Raw genomic sequence first — 15,399 nt, forward strand, 5'->3', positions numbered from 1 at the left:
GGGATTTCTTGGTTTCCCTCATCAAACTCATCAAATACACAATCCAACAACTCCAAACGCTCTGGTGGACAAGTTGTGTCCTGCACATTCACCACGCTATGAGATAATAACAGAACGTTACGAGACGGAGTTGTTTTCGAGGTAAATTCATGCAAAACCACTGATGCGCATTGCCTTCAGGGACTCTGTCTCATAACAGCTCTGCTCCACTGTTCTAAAAATAGCTTGCACTGATAATTAAAGGCAACAAACCTACTCCTCAAACTATAGGGATTATGGCAATAGGCCAATTTGCCAAAATGTTGAACTATCCCTTTAATCGCAATTATTTGTTTAGCAATTAATCGTCAACTAAAGTTTCATTATTGTGACAGACCTAATATAAGTGTAATACTTTCTGCAGAGACTTGAAGTGGCTCGGTGCCTCTCTAATGATTCTAGTTCGACAGAAATCTAAAATACTGGAGAACAGTGTGATTCATCTAAACTGTATAAACTTGGATCACACTGGTCTGCACTTTGCTGTGTGTGTTGTCAATGTTAGAGAAACACTGAGGATCACCGATGTCACATCTGGACCCAGTCTTCCCCGAGGAGCAGAGGCATCTTCCGGTCACATGATCACACGGGGCGCCGTCCTCACAGTCACAGACCTTGGCACAGCCCTGACCGAAGGTTCCCTGTTCGCACACTGAGGGACATGAGGCCGATTTTTAGTATAAGGGTAAATTAGACACAAACTGTCAGTAATCCAATTATTCTACTGGGGGTTATCAGCAGTAATTAGACTGACCTCTGCCGCAGCGGCCTCCATAATATCCTGGAGGACAGATACAGAGGCCCGACGCGGGGTGACAGGAGGCTCCGTTCATACAGTCGCACTGCAGCTGGCACAGTGGGCCGTGGAGACCAGGAGGACAGGCTGAGGACCAGACAGTCAGGGATCCAGAGTTAAAGTCGACCTTTATGCTTTGAAATGTTCTCAGTGGATTAAAGTATAAAAAGTATAAACCTCAGAGTTTAACTTTAACGTCTCAAAAGTAGAGCTTTAACTTCAAAGACTCCATTATAGTCACAGTCAGATCCTTGTGTATTTATGTATCATAATGATTCTGAGCCACTCACTCTGTCAGTGCTGCTCATTTATTACTACTGAATTCTTAAATCCTTAGATTTCAGAGTTTTCCAAAACTGGGGGATGTAGTTTTTTTTTTTTTTTAGCAAATTTAGCTTAAACTGGAGTAAACAGTGCATGTGTTGGAGACTATTTTCCACTCTGGATACCAGTGGGTACTTAACAGCATTATTTGTTGTTCACCCTGCACCTGCAAAGAATCAGATTTCCTTTGAAGGAGAATGATTAAAGAAGATTAAGATTAAAGAAGTCCAGATCAACCCTCTCTCTTCAGTTCTTAGAGGATCCCTCCCCAAAGTCTCTGTTTGGCTTCTTCTTCACTATGTGGGTTCATCAGGCTCTTTAATAATCTTCAATAAAATATCCGTTGTGCTGTGTCACAAGTAGAGCAAGCAGCAGCAGGAGGGTGTGTGTGTGTGTGGGATCAACTCAAAATAAACTGCAGATCCTGCTCATCACATTGAAGGAACATGTCGTCTAGAGCAATAGTTTTAATACCAATAGTGGAGGGACAGGCTATAACACACAATACCTGGTCAATTAACCAATAATATAATCAATATGGATCAATTCAGTGTTTCAGGTCTCACCATGTTCACATAGATGTCCGTAGTAGCCTGGACCACACTGACACGTCCCCGTCACTCTGTCACAGGTACCATTATTCTGACAGTTACATTTCAGCTGGCAGTTGGCACCAAATCTTCCCGCAGGGCATTCTGGGAAACAGGGAACAAAAAAATGATATTCCTGACTTGAGAATTACCCTGTGTTTAGATTCAGCCTGCCACAGCAGACGGGATAATCTGATGCAACACAGAAGTGGTTGCAGAGTGGACAGTGGATGTGGTCAGTGGTCACCTGTGTGGCAGTGCTCTCCGGTCCAGCCCAGACCGCAGGTACAGTTCCCGCTCGCAGGGTCACACACTCCTCCGTTACTGCAGTTACAACGCTGGACACAGTCGGCTCCAAACCAGCCTGGGGGACAGCCTGGGCCCAGACACACACACAAACACACACACACCATAATAAAGGTAAACTTGTCTCGTCAAGAAACTTGTCTTGGGCACCACATCCATCACAATTAAAATACATCATAATACATACCGGTAGAACATATCAGTAAGAACACATGGCAATCTCAGTATACCAACTCATGATTCTAATGTAGTTGCGATAAAAAATAAAAGTAAAAAATAATCAGAATATACAACAATATAATCTCAAAGTGCTGCTCGAGGTTTAAGGAGGGGAGTCATAAAGTGCTGTTGCTTTTGTTTCCATTCAGTAACTTAATGGAGACGGGAATAAACGAGTTTTTGTACAGATTCAGTTTGCAACTAGCAATTCTGAGCCGTCGTCTCGTCTGAGGGCAGCCTCTCAAACTCAGGGAGAATATTTTGAATGATCCTACATACATTCTGAACCCAGAGTACAGATTTTTCATACAGACACTGAAGGTAGTTTGAATTACTAGCTCCTTGGATCTTTAATGCTGCTTTGATGACATGCATCAATTTAAGCTTCAGCTGGGCTGACAGATTACTGTACCACATCTGAATGCCATATCTTACTACACTCTCAAAAATACATTTTGACTTTTTACTCCTTAGAATCTTAGCCTTCTTAGAAAACACATCCTCCGTTGTAGTTTGGCACACAGATTTTCCACATGCACGTGCCATGAGAGGGAGCTGTCCTCATTGACATTTGTAGGAGGTGACCTGATTAATACGAACATTTTCAATGAAAACAGGACTGTGGTCACCGATGGACTTTGGATCAAATATGGTTATGATAAATGAAACTGAGGAAAACATCCTGCTTTACTCCAAACCAGCTCAAGATCTGAGGTTCCAGATGTTGCAGATGAAACACATGCAGATTTCAATACAACAGAAAAAACATGCATCGACGTCTCTGCCGACTCACCGTGTCCACAGTCCTCTCCTCTTCGTCCGGGGCTGCACATGCACCGGCCTGTGACGGGGTCGTTCTGGGCTCCGTCTCCACACATCGCCAACAGGCCGCAGTTGACGCCGTAGCGTCCGGCGGGACACGCTGTCAACACACAGACACACACCAGACACCTGTCACCCTGCGCTCTATCACTCATTTTACATATTCAGTGTCACCGTGGCGGCTTCAGACGGACTCACAGATGTTGCAGCGTGCTCCTATAAACCCTGCTGGACAGTCACAGGCTCCAGTGGAGGGGACGCACCTCCCTCCGTTCTTACACTTGCACTCGCGCTCACAGTTGGGACCATAACGCTGCTCCTCACATGCTGGAAATTAACAACAAGCAAGAGTTAGGGGATTTAAAGAGATTTTAATCAACCATTTACTGTAATACTTGTTTATAAATATGGTTTTCTACGTACTTTGGTCACACTTGGGGCCTTGGAAACCCGGGGCGCAGTAACATGATCCAGACACCGGGTGGCAGAGCTGGTTTGTCTCTGAGCACTGACAGACCCCGTTACAGTTCTGTCCAAATGTTCCTGGAAGACAAGCTGAGAGAGACATGTGTCCATCAGCGTCTGTTATCATTTCATTAACGAGTTTATAACGCCATGGGTTTCACAGTGGACGTCGGCAGAGCTGGACAGACATCCGTCCTGCAGGACTCACTCTGCTCGCAGCCGTTCCCAGTGAATCCAGGAGGACATCCACACTCCCCAGAGACGTGGTGGCAGGACGTGCCCTGGGCGCAGCTGCACCGCTGCATGCAGCTCCTCCCATACGCACCCGGCAGGCACGCTGACACAAAACAACAACATCACAGTTCACATGTTAGAGCTCACTGGTCGATGGGTAGAGGAGGTGATGCTACACCTTAAATTACAGCATTAGGTCAAGTCTGGCAGCCTTTTATTTCTTATTTTGAACATGAGTTTCCATTTGCCATCAGCTTGTGACCCCAGCTTGTAGTTCAGACTTGTATATGTGGTATTTTTTGAGTCTTACTGTCTTCTTCTGAATGTTGTGTTGTGTAAATATGAAAAGTCAATAAAAACATTTGTATTATTTATTATACCTCACTGGTGCAACGCACTGACCAGAAACACAACTAAAGGCCTTAAAGGGATAGTTCAACATTTTGGCAAATTGGCCCATTGCCATAATCCCTATAGTCATAGCAGTAGGTTCATTACCTTTATTTGTCAGTGCAAGCTATTTTTAGAACGGCGGAGCAGAGCTGCAAGCTGCTCAGAGCTACGCTACGGAGGCTAATAGGATTTCTTGGTTCCCCTCATCAAACTCATCAAATACACAATCAAACAACTCCAAAACGCTCTTGTGAAAAAGTTGTGACCTGCACATTTACCACGCTATGAGATAATAACGGAGCGTTACGAGACAGAGTTGTTTTCAAGCCAAATTCATGCAAAACCGCTGATGCGCGTTGCCTTCAGGGACAGTTTTTCAGCAAGCAGTCTCTGTATTTGCCTCAAAAACAACTCTGTCTGGTAACGTTCCATTATTATCTCATAGCGTGGTGAATGTGCAGGTCACAACTTGTCCACCAGAGCGTTTTGGAGTTGTTGGATTGTGTATTTGATGAGTTTGATGAGGGAAACCAAGAAATCCCATGAGCCTCCGTAGCATAGCTCTGAGCAGCTCGTGGCTGTGCCAAAATGTTGAACTATCCCTTTAAAGAGGATGAAAACATAATAAGAGTAGAGAAAAGAGACGGCAGTAGCAGGAGCAAAATTAGAACAGGGAAAAGCTGAACGACAATAAAAAATAAATATATAATCGATCATATTTAGTAAATATCTAATGATGTTCTCTGTGAAAGCCTCATTATTAAAAGAAGCAGACACACTGTGTCCACCAGGGGCTGCATCAGTGTGTGTTGCTGCAGGTTTTACCTTTGTCACAGAGTTTCCCTCTCCACCCTGGAGGACACTGACACTCTCCAGTGATGTGGTGACACGACACGCCGTGCGCACACTGACACCTCTCCTCGCAGCCGGCGCCGAACAGGCCCGAGTCACACGCTGAGCGGAGGAAGGCACAAGTCAGAGGCTCTGATTAACAAAAATACACAGTTCCCACAGTTTCCACACTGCAGCAGCTCCCATGCATGTCAACGTTTCTGCAGGTTCATTAGTTTCGCTTCAGCTGCACAGCAGAGACTCGCTGGCTCACCTTTCTCGCAGCGCTCTCCGATCCAGCCGGCGCCGCAGCTGCACCGTCCGGTCTGTCTGTCACACTGACCGCCGCTCTCGCATTGGCACTGCTGCTGGCAGTCCGCTCCGAACCGACCCACCACGCACTCTGTGTAAACATACGGCAGCATGCATGAGCACAAACACATCGTGTGTGAGAAAGAAAACAGAAACAACATGATGTGAGAAAACAAACATGTGACAGGGGAAACCTGCTCTGTCATTTCTGGAGAAGAGGCAACATGTTTTCTTTTTTCCTCCAATAATTTATAGCCGGACTGCGTCACTTGTAGTCCAACTATAAATAAGGAGTTGGCAGTCAGAGGTAATAGAGAGGGTAAAGACATTCCAACAGGCGGATTAGAGGTTTCCTGAGAAAGGGGGGGGGGGCGGCTGGGCCTGGCATGGAGAGACAAGGAAAGGTTGTAACAGCCTCAGAGGGAGGATAGTGTGTGATGTCGAGCTCAGAGGGAGAACGAGCTGGAATGTCACCGTCGGGTCGGAGGAGACTTTAACAGAGCCTAAACTCTGACTTTAATGTGCTGCCTTAGCTCATTGGTTTCTGCCTCAAGTCTGGTTACGCGCTGGCAGGCTGATGAATTTCCTGGGCACAGTAAAAACAACCACAAGGCCACTGTTGTAAGTGTTTACTTCAGGGTTCAGGTGATGTTATTCTTTTGCATTTGTGTCCAGACTGACCGACATGAGCAGGGCTTTCCAATATCAAGAGGTCCTAGTGGTTTAAGCAGATGGATTAGAAGACGACTGAACCAGAGTTCACGTTAGGGATATTAGCTCCAGTCTATTTTACCATAACATCAAAGTAACTATGGTAACAACAACAATTTTTTGCATATTTTTTTTTCTCGTCACATCCTGTTTAATTACAGCGTGATGAGCTGTGGCTTTTCTCCGTTTGTTCAAATGACCTGACTGGTTTGTTATACGAGTGGATTCAGGAGGGAGAGTGATTTGATAGATCCATGATGAGCTCATCATGGTGAAACCTTAGAGCGCAGTAAATGCACAAACACTGATCCATTCTGTGTTTCTCAGTTGTTTGAGCAATTACACAACACACGCACAACATGACAAGGCGCTCGATTTGGATATAAAAAAATAAAGAGGGGAAGAAAAAAAAAACCCATCAGGGGAATCAAGCACGAGATGCTGCATGTAAGCTGGTTTGCTAAGCAGCAGGTTCTTATTTCTGTTCACTTTGATAATAATAAAAAACACTGCACTCGTCAGATACTGTAAACAGCTGAAATCTGAACAACAAGGTCAAACTGCTGAACACACGACAAATATGAAACATCAGCAGTCAGAAGATAATATTTTTTTTGTTTTTTTTGTTTTTGAGCTTTAAACAAACAGGTTGGATCAATGTGGAGGTAAAGGGTATCAGTTTACAGACTGATCTTGACTTACAAGCGACAAGCATTCAATGTACAGCCAGGAGACTTGAGCTCTCAGATAACTTTGACCAAGGTATCAGACAAGATATTTACTATTTACACAGTGATCATTTATTACTCCATTGGCTTAACTGTTCACATGAATAGAAATTTTGACCAGGGGTGCCCAAACTTTTGTATGCAACTGTATACAGCTGAAGAAAAGTAAGTTGTACAAACTCTTGATGAATCTTCTCAAATGTACATAAAGTAAAAGTGTCAAATTAAAGGGAATGAAAATCTTAAAAGATTCAAGATGTGGAAATAAAAAGGTGCTGATCACATGAAAAAAGGTTCAACTGTAGCTGTCTGGCCGGTGTCTGCTGTTTCCTTGCACCTTCGGCCTTCACCATGTTGGTGTTCCCTGCTCTGAGTGCAGTGTTGTTAGGAATGGCGGCCAAGCGTACAAAAAATACGACCCAAGTTGTAACAAATGAGAATTTTCCTCTGCAGGATCCATCTGAAGGTGGTTTTGTGGTCACACATGTGGAGCCTCAGAGTCTTACCCAGTTCACAGGCCGTGCCCGTCCAGCCACTGGCACACGTGCACTTTCCACTGGTCCTGTCGCAGGTGGCTCCGTTCTGACATAGGCAGCGCTGCCGGCAGTCTGCTCCGTGAAACCCTGCAGGGCATTCTGGGAGAAAAAAACACACACACAGATACACAGGTAGAATTATCTTGTGATCTCTTGTTTACCTGAGGTGTAGGAGATCACTTTGCTCTGTTGTGTAAACTCACCTTCTGTGCAGTTGGGTCCGGTCCAGCCCGGTGTGCACACACACTGCCCACTGGCCGGGTGGCAGATGCCGTTGTTACGGCAGCTACAGGTTTGGTTACATCCTTCGCCATAGAAACCGGTCGGGCAAGCTGCCAGCGGGGGGACAAACAATATGATTACCTCCTCATGAACTCTGCTGATCAAAAGTGGAAATTCCAGGGTGTGGTAAGTGATACAGGCCACGGCATGGGGAACATCAAGTCCCGACTTTCTCATGTGTGACTGGGCCGGGTTTTCCCAAATAGCTCTGAAACCGAGCGTGTTCTTGTCCCAGTGTGAGTCAGCATTAAAAAGACGTTCTCAGCGCTTCATGCTGATCCAGATTTTTTTTTCTTTCTTTCATAAAACTAGAGTGATGCCAACATCTGTCATCTCTCCGAGGACGCGACACTCACTCAGGTTGCAGAACGGACCGATCCAGCCAGAGGGACAGGAACAAACACCACTGACATGGTCACAGCTCCCGCCGTTCAGACACAAACACTTCTCCTGGCAGTCCAGCCCATAGAAACCCTGAGGACACGCTGAGAGACACACAGACACACACACACATACGTAAGGACAAACACTCAAGATAGAAATATCCAGTAGGTGAATCTGTCTTTTCTTTCTTCTCTTACGCTTTTCACAGAAGGTTCCCGTCCATCCCACCTGACAGGTACAGGCTCCGCTCACATGGTCGCACAAAGCCAGGTTGTCACACTGACACCGGTGGCGACAACCGAGACCAAACATACCTGCTGGGCACTCTGAGGAAGTACACACACACACACACACACACACAGAGTTTAGACTGACATGCGAGTCATTTGTCGTTTCAAGAAAGGGTGAGGATGTCAGGTCAAGTTTGGTTAGAAAATGACAAAGCAAAGTCACGGTTAAGACGGAAAGTTCAGGAACAGAAGCTGACAACTTAACCTCAGCACAGGGTTCAGCTGGTACATGTTGTGCTCTCAACTTGACAAGTTTCTAAGGGTCAAGAGTAAACTTTTATTCTCAACTTTTCAGCCAATGAGGATGAGAAATCCTTAAAGGGATAGTTCAACATTTTGGCAAATTGGCCAATTGCCATAATCCCTATAGTTTTAGGAGTAGGTTCGTTACCTTTAATTGTCGGTGCAAGCTATTTTTAGAACGGCGGAGCAGAGCCGCAAGCTGCTCAGAGCTACGCATCGGAGGCTCATGGGATTTCTTGGTTTCCCTCATCAAACTCATCAAATACACAATCCAACAACTCCAAAACGCTCTGGTGGACAAGTTGTGACCTGCACATTCACCACGCTATGAGATAATAACAGAACATTAGCATGTTGCAGTTGTTTTCGAGGCAAATGCAGAGACTGTTTACCCAAAACCGCTGACAGGAACGCGCATCAGTGGTTTTGCCTGAATTTACCTCTAAAACAACTCTGTCTCGTAACGTTCCGTTATTATCTCATAGCGTGGTGAATGTGCAGGTCACAACTTGTCCACCAGAGCGTTTGAGTTGTTGGATTGCGTATTTGATGAGTTTGATGAGGGAAACCAAGAAATCCCATGAGCCTCCGTAGCGTAGCTCTGAGCAGCTCACGGCTCTGCTCCGCCGTTCTAAAAATAGCTTGCACCGACAATTAAAGGTAACAAACCTACTCCTAAAACTATAGGGATTATGGCAATGGGCTAATTTGCCAAAAATGTTGAACTATCCCTTTAAAGTGTTCAAAAATAACAATAGAAAGTTGATCATCTGAATTTCTAAATCAAGAAAAACATAAAAAGTTAATGTGATACAACTGAGAAACTTGTTTTTACGAAGACAACTGAACAAACCAGATCAACTGACGACTATAGTTATGAAAGGAACAAATGAGCATAAAATGCAGCAAAGAACCTGAAGGGAATCAGAAACAAAACTGTATTATTTAGGAGAATATTAAAGCCATCATATGTAAGATTTGAAAGCTTCGCTTTGGCGCCCCCTGGTGGGAGAATTAACCTGGAGAATCACAGCAATACAAACTCAGTAGCTGCACTGATATTTAACAGTTTTTTTCTCTTTACTTAAAAACAAATTCTACATCTTGTGACTTTAAATCATGTCAGAATTAACTTTGATGCAACAGAAAAACTACCGTACTGTCATGGCAGCGCGCTCCGGTGTAGCCGGCCTCACAGTTGCACTGGCCCGTCACAGCATCACAGCTGCCGTCTCCGTTCCTACAGTCGCAGGTTTCTGCACAGTCGGCTCCCCAGTGTCCTGCATCACACGCTGCAGCGCCAACATCACACATGAGAGTCAAACATCATCACATCAATATCAAACCTCCATCAGCAGTTTAGCTCTGGTTTGCAGTAGTAACAGATGTTCACCTTTCCTGCAGTTGTGTCCGGTCCAGCCGGGAGCGCAGGTGCACCGCCCATTCACCGGGTCGCAGCGAGCGTTGTTTTCACACACGCACTTCATCTGGCAGCCTTGACCGAATCGCCCGCTCGGGCACGCTGCACAAGGAAAAAATTATTGAAAGCGTCAGGACTAATCTACCGTGAGAAACTCCACCAGATCGGGCCGAGGAGCACAGCAAGTTCCCATGACAGTTCCTGTTGTGTGCTTCAGCCGTCAAGTCGAGCTCAGAGAGCCAGCGGTTGGTTTAAATGGAATTATATTTGTTCTTCACGGTGAAAACATGTCCGAGGTGGTTTTCTGGCTGCTGGAGGGTTTCAGCTGACGACCACTGAGAAAAAGCGTTCCTCTGTCTTCGAGCATGTTGCTGCCATTTCTTGTCCAAACTGCACCACTGCACGGTCTCCAATATTCCACTGAGCTGTCATCTTCCCAACTGTTTAATGTGTATTGCTATGGAGACTTACCATACTCTACCATTGAAAAAAAGAGCGACCACACAGCAGATACTCACAGTGTTGGCAGAGTTTTCCCATGAATCCTGGAGGGCAGATACAAGTTCCATTATGTTTATCGCACGAGCCGCCGTTCTCGCACGTAGGGCAGGTTTCTGTGCAGCCCGGACCCCAGAATCCCTCCACACACACTGTGAAAGATAAATATTCACATTATTCATCTGCAGCGTGGGTGGTTATTTTTATGGAGCTGTCAGTAACGTGCTGCCACTCACGGTTTTGACAGTGCTTTCCTGACGTTCCTGCAGGACACCTGCATTGTCCTGTCACTTTGTCACACGGCGCTCCGGTGCAGTTGCATGGATGAACGCAGCCTGTCCCAAAGCGTCCCTCTGGACAGTCTGATGTCACACAGACAGGCAGGGGTTGGTGTCAAAACGGTGACAAAAGCAGTGAGAGAAACGTGTCCTCAGATGGATTGACCTACCTTGATCACAGTTCTCGCCGTGACGACCAGGAGGACACTTCCGTTGGCATTTTCCGGTCACGTGATCGCAGGACACTCCCGGTGGACAGGAGCACTGCTTCTCACATCCGGCTCCATACGTACCTGGGCTGCATTCTGCAGACAGAGGACAGAGCGTTTATTCACCTTGTTAAGACAAACTCATGCAGTTAAACACCTTACACACACAAGAAGCTATGATAATATGTGACAACACATGTAACTGAACTTGTGTGAATCCAGCTTTAAACTTCTGTTTAAAGTGTTCAATCAGGGAGGAGGTGAAGACGACAGAATTTCTAAACCAGGTCATCGGACTGGAAAAACCAAATGAGGAACGTCATTATTATTTTTAAATTAAATTTCCTTCTCTTTTTAAATGTAATAAAATATTTGAACAGTTGTTTAAGTGTTTTCTCATTTTCTCTCTCATTCTTTCTCGCCATCGCCATATTTGACGAGCAGCAGGTTCAGTGAGCTCACCTTCCTTGCAGGTGTCGCCTCTGTAACCAGATTTACAGACACAGGTGCCATGGCGACGGTGACACTCCAGAGTGTTCTGCTGGACGCAGCGACACTCCTCGGAGCAGCCCGGTCCAAAGGTCCACTTAGGACAAGCTGGAGGAGAAAATGAGAGAAACATGACATTTTATTACATTTCCTCAGTTGACAAAACGACTTCCAGTGCAGTAAAACGTGTTTTCAGATGAGTCGTGCACTGCAGACAGCGCCTGGAAGGCATGTTAGGCTGTTGGAGGTTTTTGAAGACAGAGACCGAGGCCTCTGCTCAGCAGCTTGTTCCACCATCATGGAGCTACAGACGAGGACGCTGCAGAGGGACGGTGATGCCGGATGACACAGGAGCATGAGTCCGTGTTCAAACCCACAGTCACTCACGCTGACTTTGATTCAGGCCGCCATAGGAAGCCAGTGTAGGTGGATGAGAAGCAGAGTGACATGTGGCCTTTCTGACGCAGACTGAGCAGCAGACGGGCTGCAGCGGTCTGAGCCTTCTGTCGCCTCCAGACGGCAGCCGCTGATTTGACAGTCATTTCTCTTCATGCTTCCATGTGACAGTTTGCTGCTTTTCCTTTTGATTATTGTGTGATGTGTAAAAGTTCTTGGTGACAGGTGAAATGAGAGCTGACAGGCAGTGTTTGGCATGTTACTTTTAAAAAGTAATTAGTTATAGTTACTAGTTACTTACAAAAAGTAACTGAGTTAATAACAGAATTAATACATTATAGAAGTAACTAAATACCAGGAAAAGCAACTATTGCATTACTTACTTATAAAATGGTCAAATATGTCAAATTACTTGGACTTGCCCCCATAACCTCCCCCGTTTATCTGGAACTAACCAACTCACTCAGTATCCCTCCACACAGGCAGGCTCCCCAACACTGTTAGCCTGCCTGTGTGGAGGGATACTGAGTGAGTTGCATAGTTCCTAGTCTGGGGCCGTTTAGTGACTGTTTTGGTAAGCAACCGGATCCAGAATTCAATGGATGCGCCTTTCCGTCAAAAAAAAAAAAAAAAAAAAATGCGGTGAAACTTTTGAATTTAAAGAATATAATTTACAAGAATGTTTAAAAGAATGAAATGTTTCAAAACCTGAGACAGAAATAAATGGTGTGACAGAATTTTAAGTTTTATTTTGATGAACAATTTTACTTTGGTGAATTCCGGATCTGTTCTCTAGACCAGTGAACGGAAACCAGGCTTTCTCCCCTCTGTATGAAGAGCCTGGCGACGCGAGGCTAGTTAGTTCCACATAAACTGCTTTTTTCCTATTAGTTGGATTGAAAAAAATGTGTATATAACGTACACTTCAACAGTGTATTATTTTGTGACAGGACATCCTGAGTTAAATAACGGCACATTTTATTGTCAGTAACAGTAACGGGGGAACGGGGGAAACAGTAACTTATTTAATTACTTGTTACTTATAAAATAATGGCATTACTAACGGCGCTACTTTTTTAACGCTGTTATTCCCATCACTGGTGAGAGGTGAGAGGTGAGAGGTCAGAGGTGAGGTGAGAGGTGACAGGACGGTGAGACTTACGCAGGTGGCAGAAGCGTCCGTACAGTCCAGGGTCACACAGACAGGCTCCGTAGGTTCGATGGCAGCGCCCGTTATTTGCACAGTTACACTTCTTGTTGCATAGCTTTCCGTAGAGGCCCTTTGGGCAGCCTGCACACAGGAACAAACACCACAATATACTTCAGATGTTTGAACTAAAAAAAGAACCCAGAGAAAGGGGAAAATTCTTTTTTGCCTCACTCACCATCCTGGCACAGGTCTCCACTGACTCCGGGCGGGCAGCGGCAACTCCCAGTGACAGGATCACAGCTGGCTCCGTTTTTACACTTACAGTGGAAGGAGCAGTTTTTACCGAAGTAGCCCTCGGAGCACGCTGTGAGGTGGAGAGGTGAAGAAGGTCTATCACTGCTAAACTCTCACTACTGACTCTACAAACTGCTTCAGTGGCGACAACGTGGACATGAGTGTGAATGTGAGGTGTGTGTGGAGCGGGTCCTCACTCTGGTTGCAGACGACCCCGGTCCATCCATCAGGACAGTCGCAGCCACTCTTCCACACATTACACTTCCCTCCGTTGGAGCAGTCGTCACATGTCAAACTGCAGTCGTCCCCAAACGTGTCGTCCAAACACACTGCAGACAACAGAATGTAACACCAACCACTTCTTTAGCTTATAGTCTACAGACAATATGTGTGATTGATTAATTCATCATATCTGATTTCTAATCAAGATGTTTGACCCTCACAAACTAACATTTAGAAACTGTTGCATGAGATGTCTCATCAGATGTCAGATCATTTTGACTGTGTCAAAGATTACAAAAACTATTAAATCATCAGAAAAATGTATTGTTTTTGTCATTTTTCTTATACTTATCAAAATATCAAGGTTCATTTCTTTGTCAAATGTGACGGGTTTTAACATTATGTTCACATGGAAACTGTATTTTTACTATTTTATTTTCAATGTATATTGTGTGCAGCTCTGGACATTACAAATTTCCCTCAGGGGTGGTGAAGGTTACCTACATCAAAACATTGTCCATCTCAATAAACTGTATATTGTTGTATAGAGTCAGTGAGACTCCAGTTTCAGTGAAGTAACTTGAAATGTTCAACTACTTCTACTTTCACATGAGTCCGTCAAGTTTGGGAACCGAGCACAGAGTGTCTGGCGTCCTGCTCCGGTTCTCCGACAGCTGCCGCTACATGTAAACCTCAGCATTCCTGCCAGAGAGGCTGTGGTGTTAAACTATGTACAATCAGTCTGGGAGCATGAAGCGCAGTAATTATCCCCAACGTGAGCTCTGTTCCTGCCTGCTCTAAATGAGTCTGTCAGACAGCTTCGCCTCCCGGAGTGGCGCTCAGGTAATCAGATACAGGTTGAGGTTTCCTGTTAATGATTATGGTTGGTTAATGGTTTGGGAAGAAACTCACCAAACTTCTCTGCCAGGTTACTCTCGGCCCTCAGCTCGCCCTCGTCGTCCTCATAGTCGTCGTAGCGCTCCAGGGGTTGGCTGTAGTCCTGCAGCAAGGTGAGCTGGGGGCGGAGGAGAGGCAGCTCGATGGCGCTGCCACCGGAGAGAGCCTCAACGGCGTCTTCAAGAGCTGAGCCATGAACGTAAAAAACATACATTACACTGCATGTCATGTTTTCTCTATTTCAAAACAACCTTTGTTTTTTTAATTCATGATTTAGATGAGCCCACTAGAACAGATAATGGCATTAAAATACATGGAATACAAAAAAGAAACAAAAAATATTGACATACCGTAATCTTATTTTGATGGAGAAAAAATGGGACTTTTAAGTGGTAACAACTGAAACTATTGCACCACTGGCTGTTTTTTTGTAAGAACAGAGGGTGCCTTTCCCTAATTGTGTGACAAATTGTATCCAGACTGTGTCCATTAGACATTTTTATATGAAAGCTTGTTCAGCTTCAGCTCTGATGACACAAGCCATTAGTTATACATTTATTTTCCACTGAAGAAAAAAAGGTGTAAATTAAATAAATGATGATGAGTTCAAGTTTGCCATTTTAGGGTCCTGGTGTGGTTCATGCTGTTTCTCTGCCACATGAATGTGACATGTTATGAGTAACCACCTTTAATGCTACGACAGGTATAAACTCTAAAAAAGCCTATTATTCAATATCAATCTGATTGGCCGCTCACATTGTGATACCTGCAGCCTTCTTACATTGTTTCCTGTTGTGTCATCTAATCATCAGCCTCTTCAGTACAATTTGTGTTACATAGAAGCTTCACATTTCAACACTGGACATCTCAAACTGTAATATCCACCTAAAGTCTCTACACAATTCACCTCAACACTCACAACTTATAAGGGCTCAGTACACAGGATGTTGTTTTGCATTTCGACAGAAACAGTTTTCCAGCTTTTCTGATGGCATGTGTCTGGTACAATTCCCCCCTCCCCTCTCCTTCCCCCTGATTGCA

At 44.9% G+C, this 15,399-nt stretch overlaps 1 protein-coding gene across 1 annotated transcript in view; it reads right to left on the reverse strand.

The window, feature by feature from the left end:
- The window catches only part of megf6b (multiple EGF-like-domains 6b), a gene marked incomplete at its 5' end in the record, with an annotated part of 73,754 nt that overhangs the window by 1,879 nt on the left and 56,476 nt on the right, over positions 1-15,399 (reverse strand). The window contains 24 exons of the mRNA XM_083971155.1: positions 563-691; positions 794-922; positions 1,726-1,854; positions 1,997-2,125; positions 3,068-3,196; positions 3,295-3,423; positions 3,520-3,651; positions 3,770-3,898; positions 5,014-5,142; positions 5,294-5,422; positions 7,277-7,405; positions 7,510-7,638; positions 7,945-8,073; positions 8,170-8,298; positions 9,666-9,797; positions 9,899-10,027; positions 10,444-10,575; positions 10,660-10,785; positions 10,872-11,006; positions 11,373-11,507; positions 12,958-13,086; positions 13,181-13,309; positions 13,437-13,568; positions 14,374-14,544. Coding sequence (XP_083827281.1) covers positions 563-691; positions 794-922; positions 1,726-1,854; positions 1,997-2,125; positions 3,068-3,196; positions 3,295-3,423; positions 3,520-3,651; positions 3,770-3,898; positions 5,014-5,142; positions 5,294-5,422; positions 7,277-7,405; positions 7,510-7,638; positions 7,945-8,073; positions 8,170-8,298; positions 9,666-9,797; positions 9,899-10,027; positions 10,444-10,575; positions 10,660-10,785; positions 10,872-11,006; positions 11,373-11,507; positions 12,958-13,086; positions 13,181-13,309; positions 13,437-13,568; positions 14,374-14,544 — 3,159 coding nt within the window. The remainder of the gene's footprint in view (positions 1-562; positions 692-793; positions 923-1,725; positions 1,855-1,996; positions 2,126-3,067; positions 3,197-3,294; positions 3,424-3,519; positions 3,652-3,769; positions 3,899-5,013; positions 5,143-5,293; positions 5,423-7,276; positions 7,406-7,509; positions 7,639-7,944; positions 8,074-8,169; positions 8,299-9,665; positions 9,798-9,898; positions 10,028-10,443; positions 10,576-10,659; positions 10,786-10,871; positions 11,007-11,372; positions 11,508-12,957; positions 13,087-13,180; positions 13,310-13,436; positions 13,569-14,373; positions 14,545-15,399) is intronic.

Source organism: Trachurus trachurus, assembly GCF_905171665.1.
Source record: "Trachurus trachurus genome assembly, chromosome: 5".
Lineage (NCBI taxonomy): Eukaryota > Metazoa > Chordata > Actinopteri > Carangiformes > Carangidae > Trachurus > Trachurus trachurus.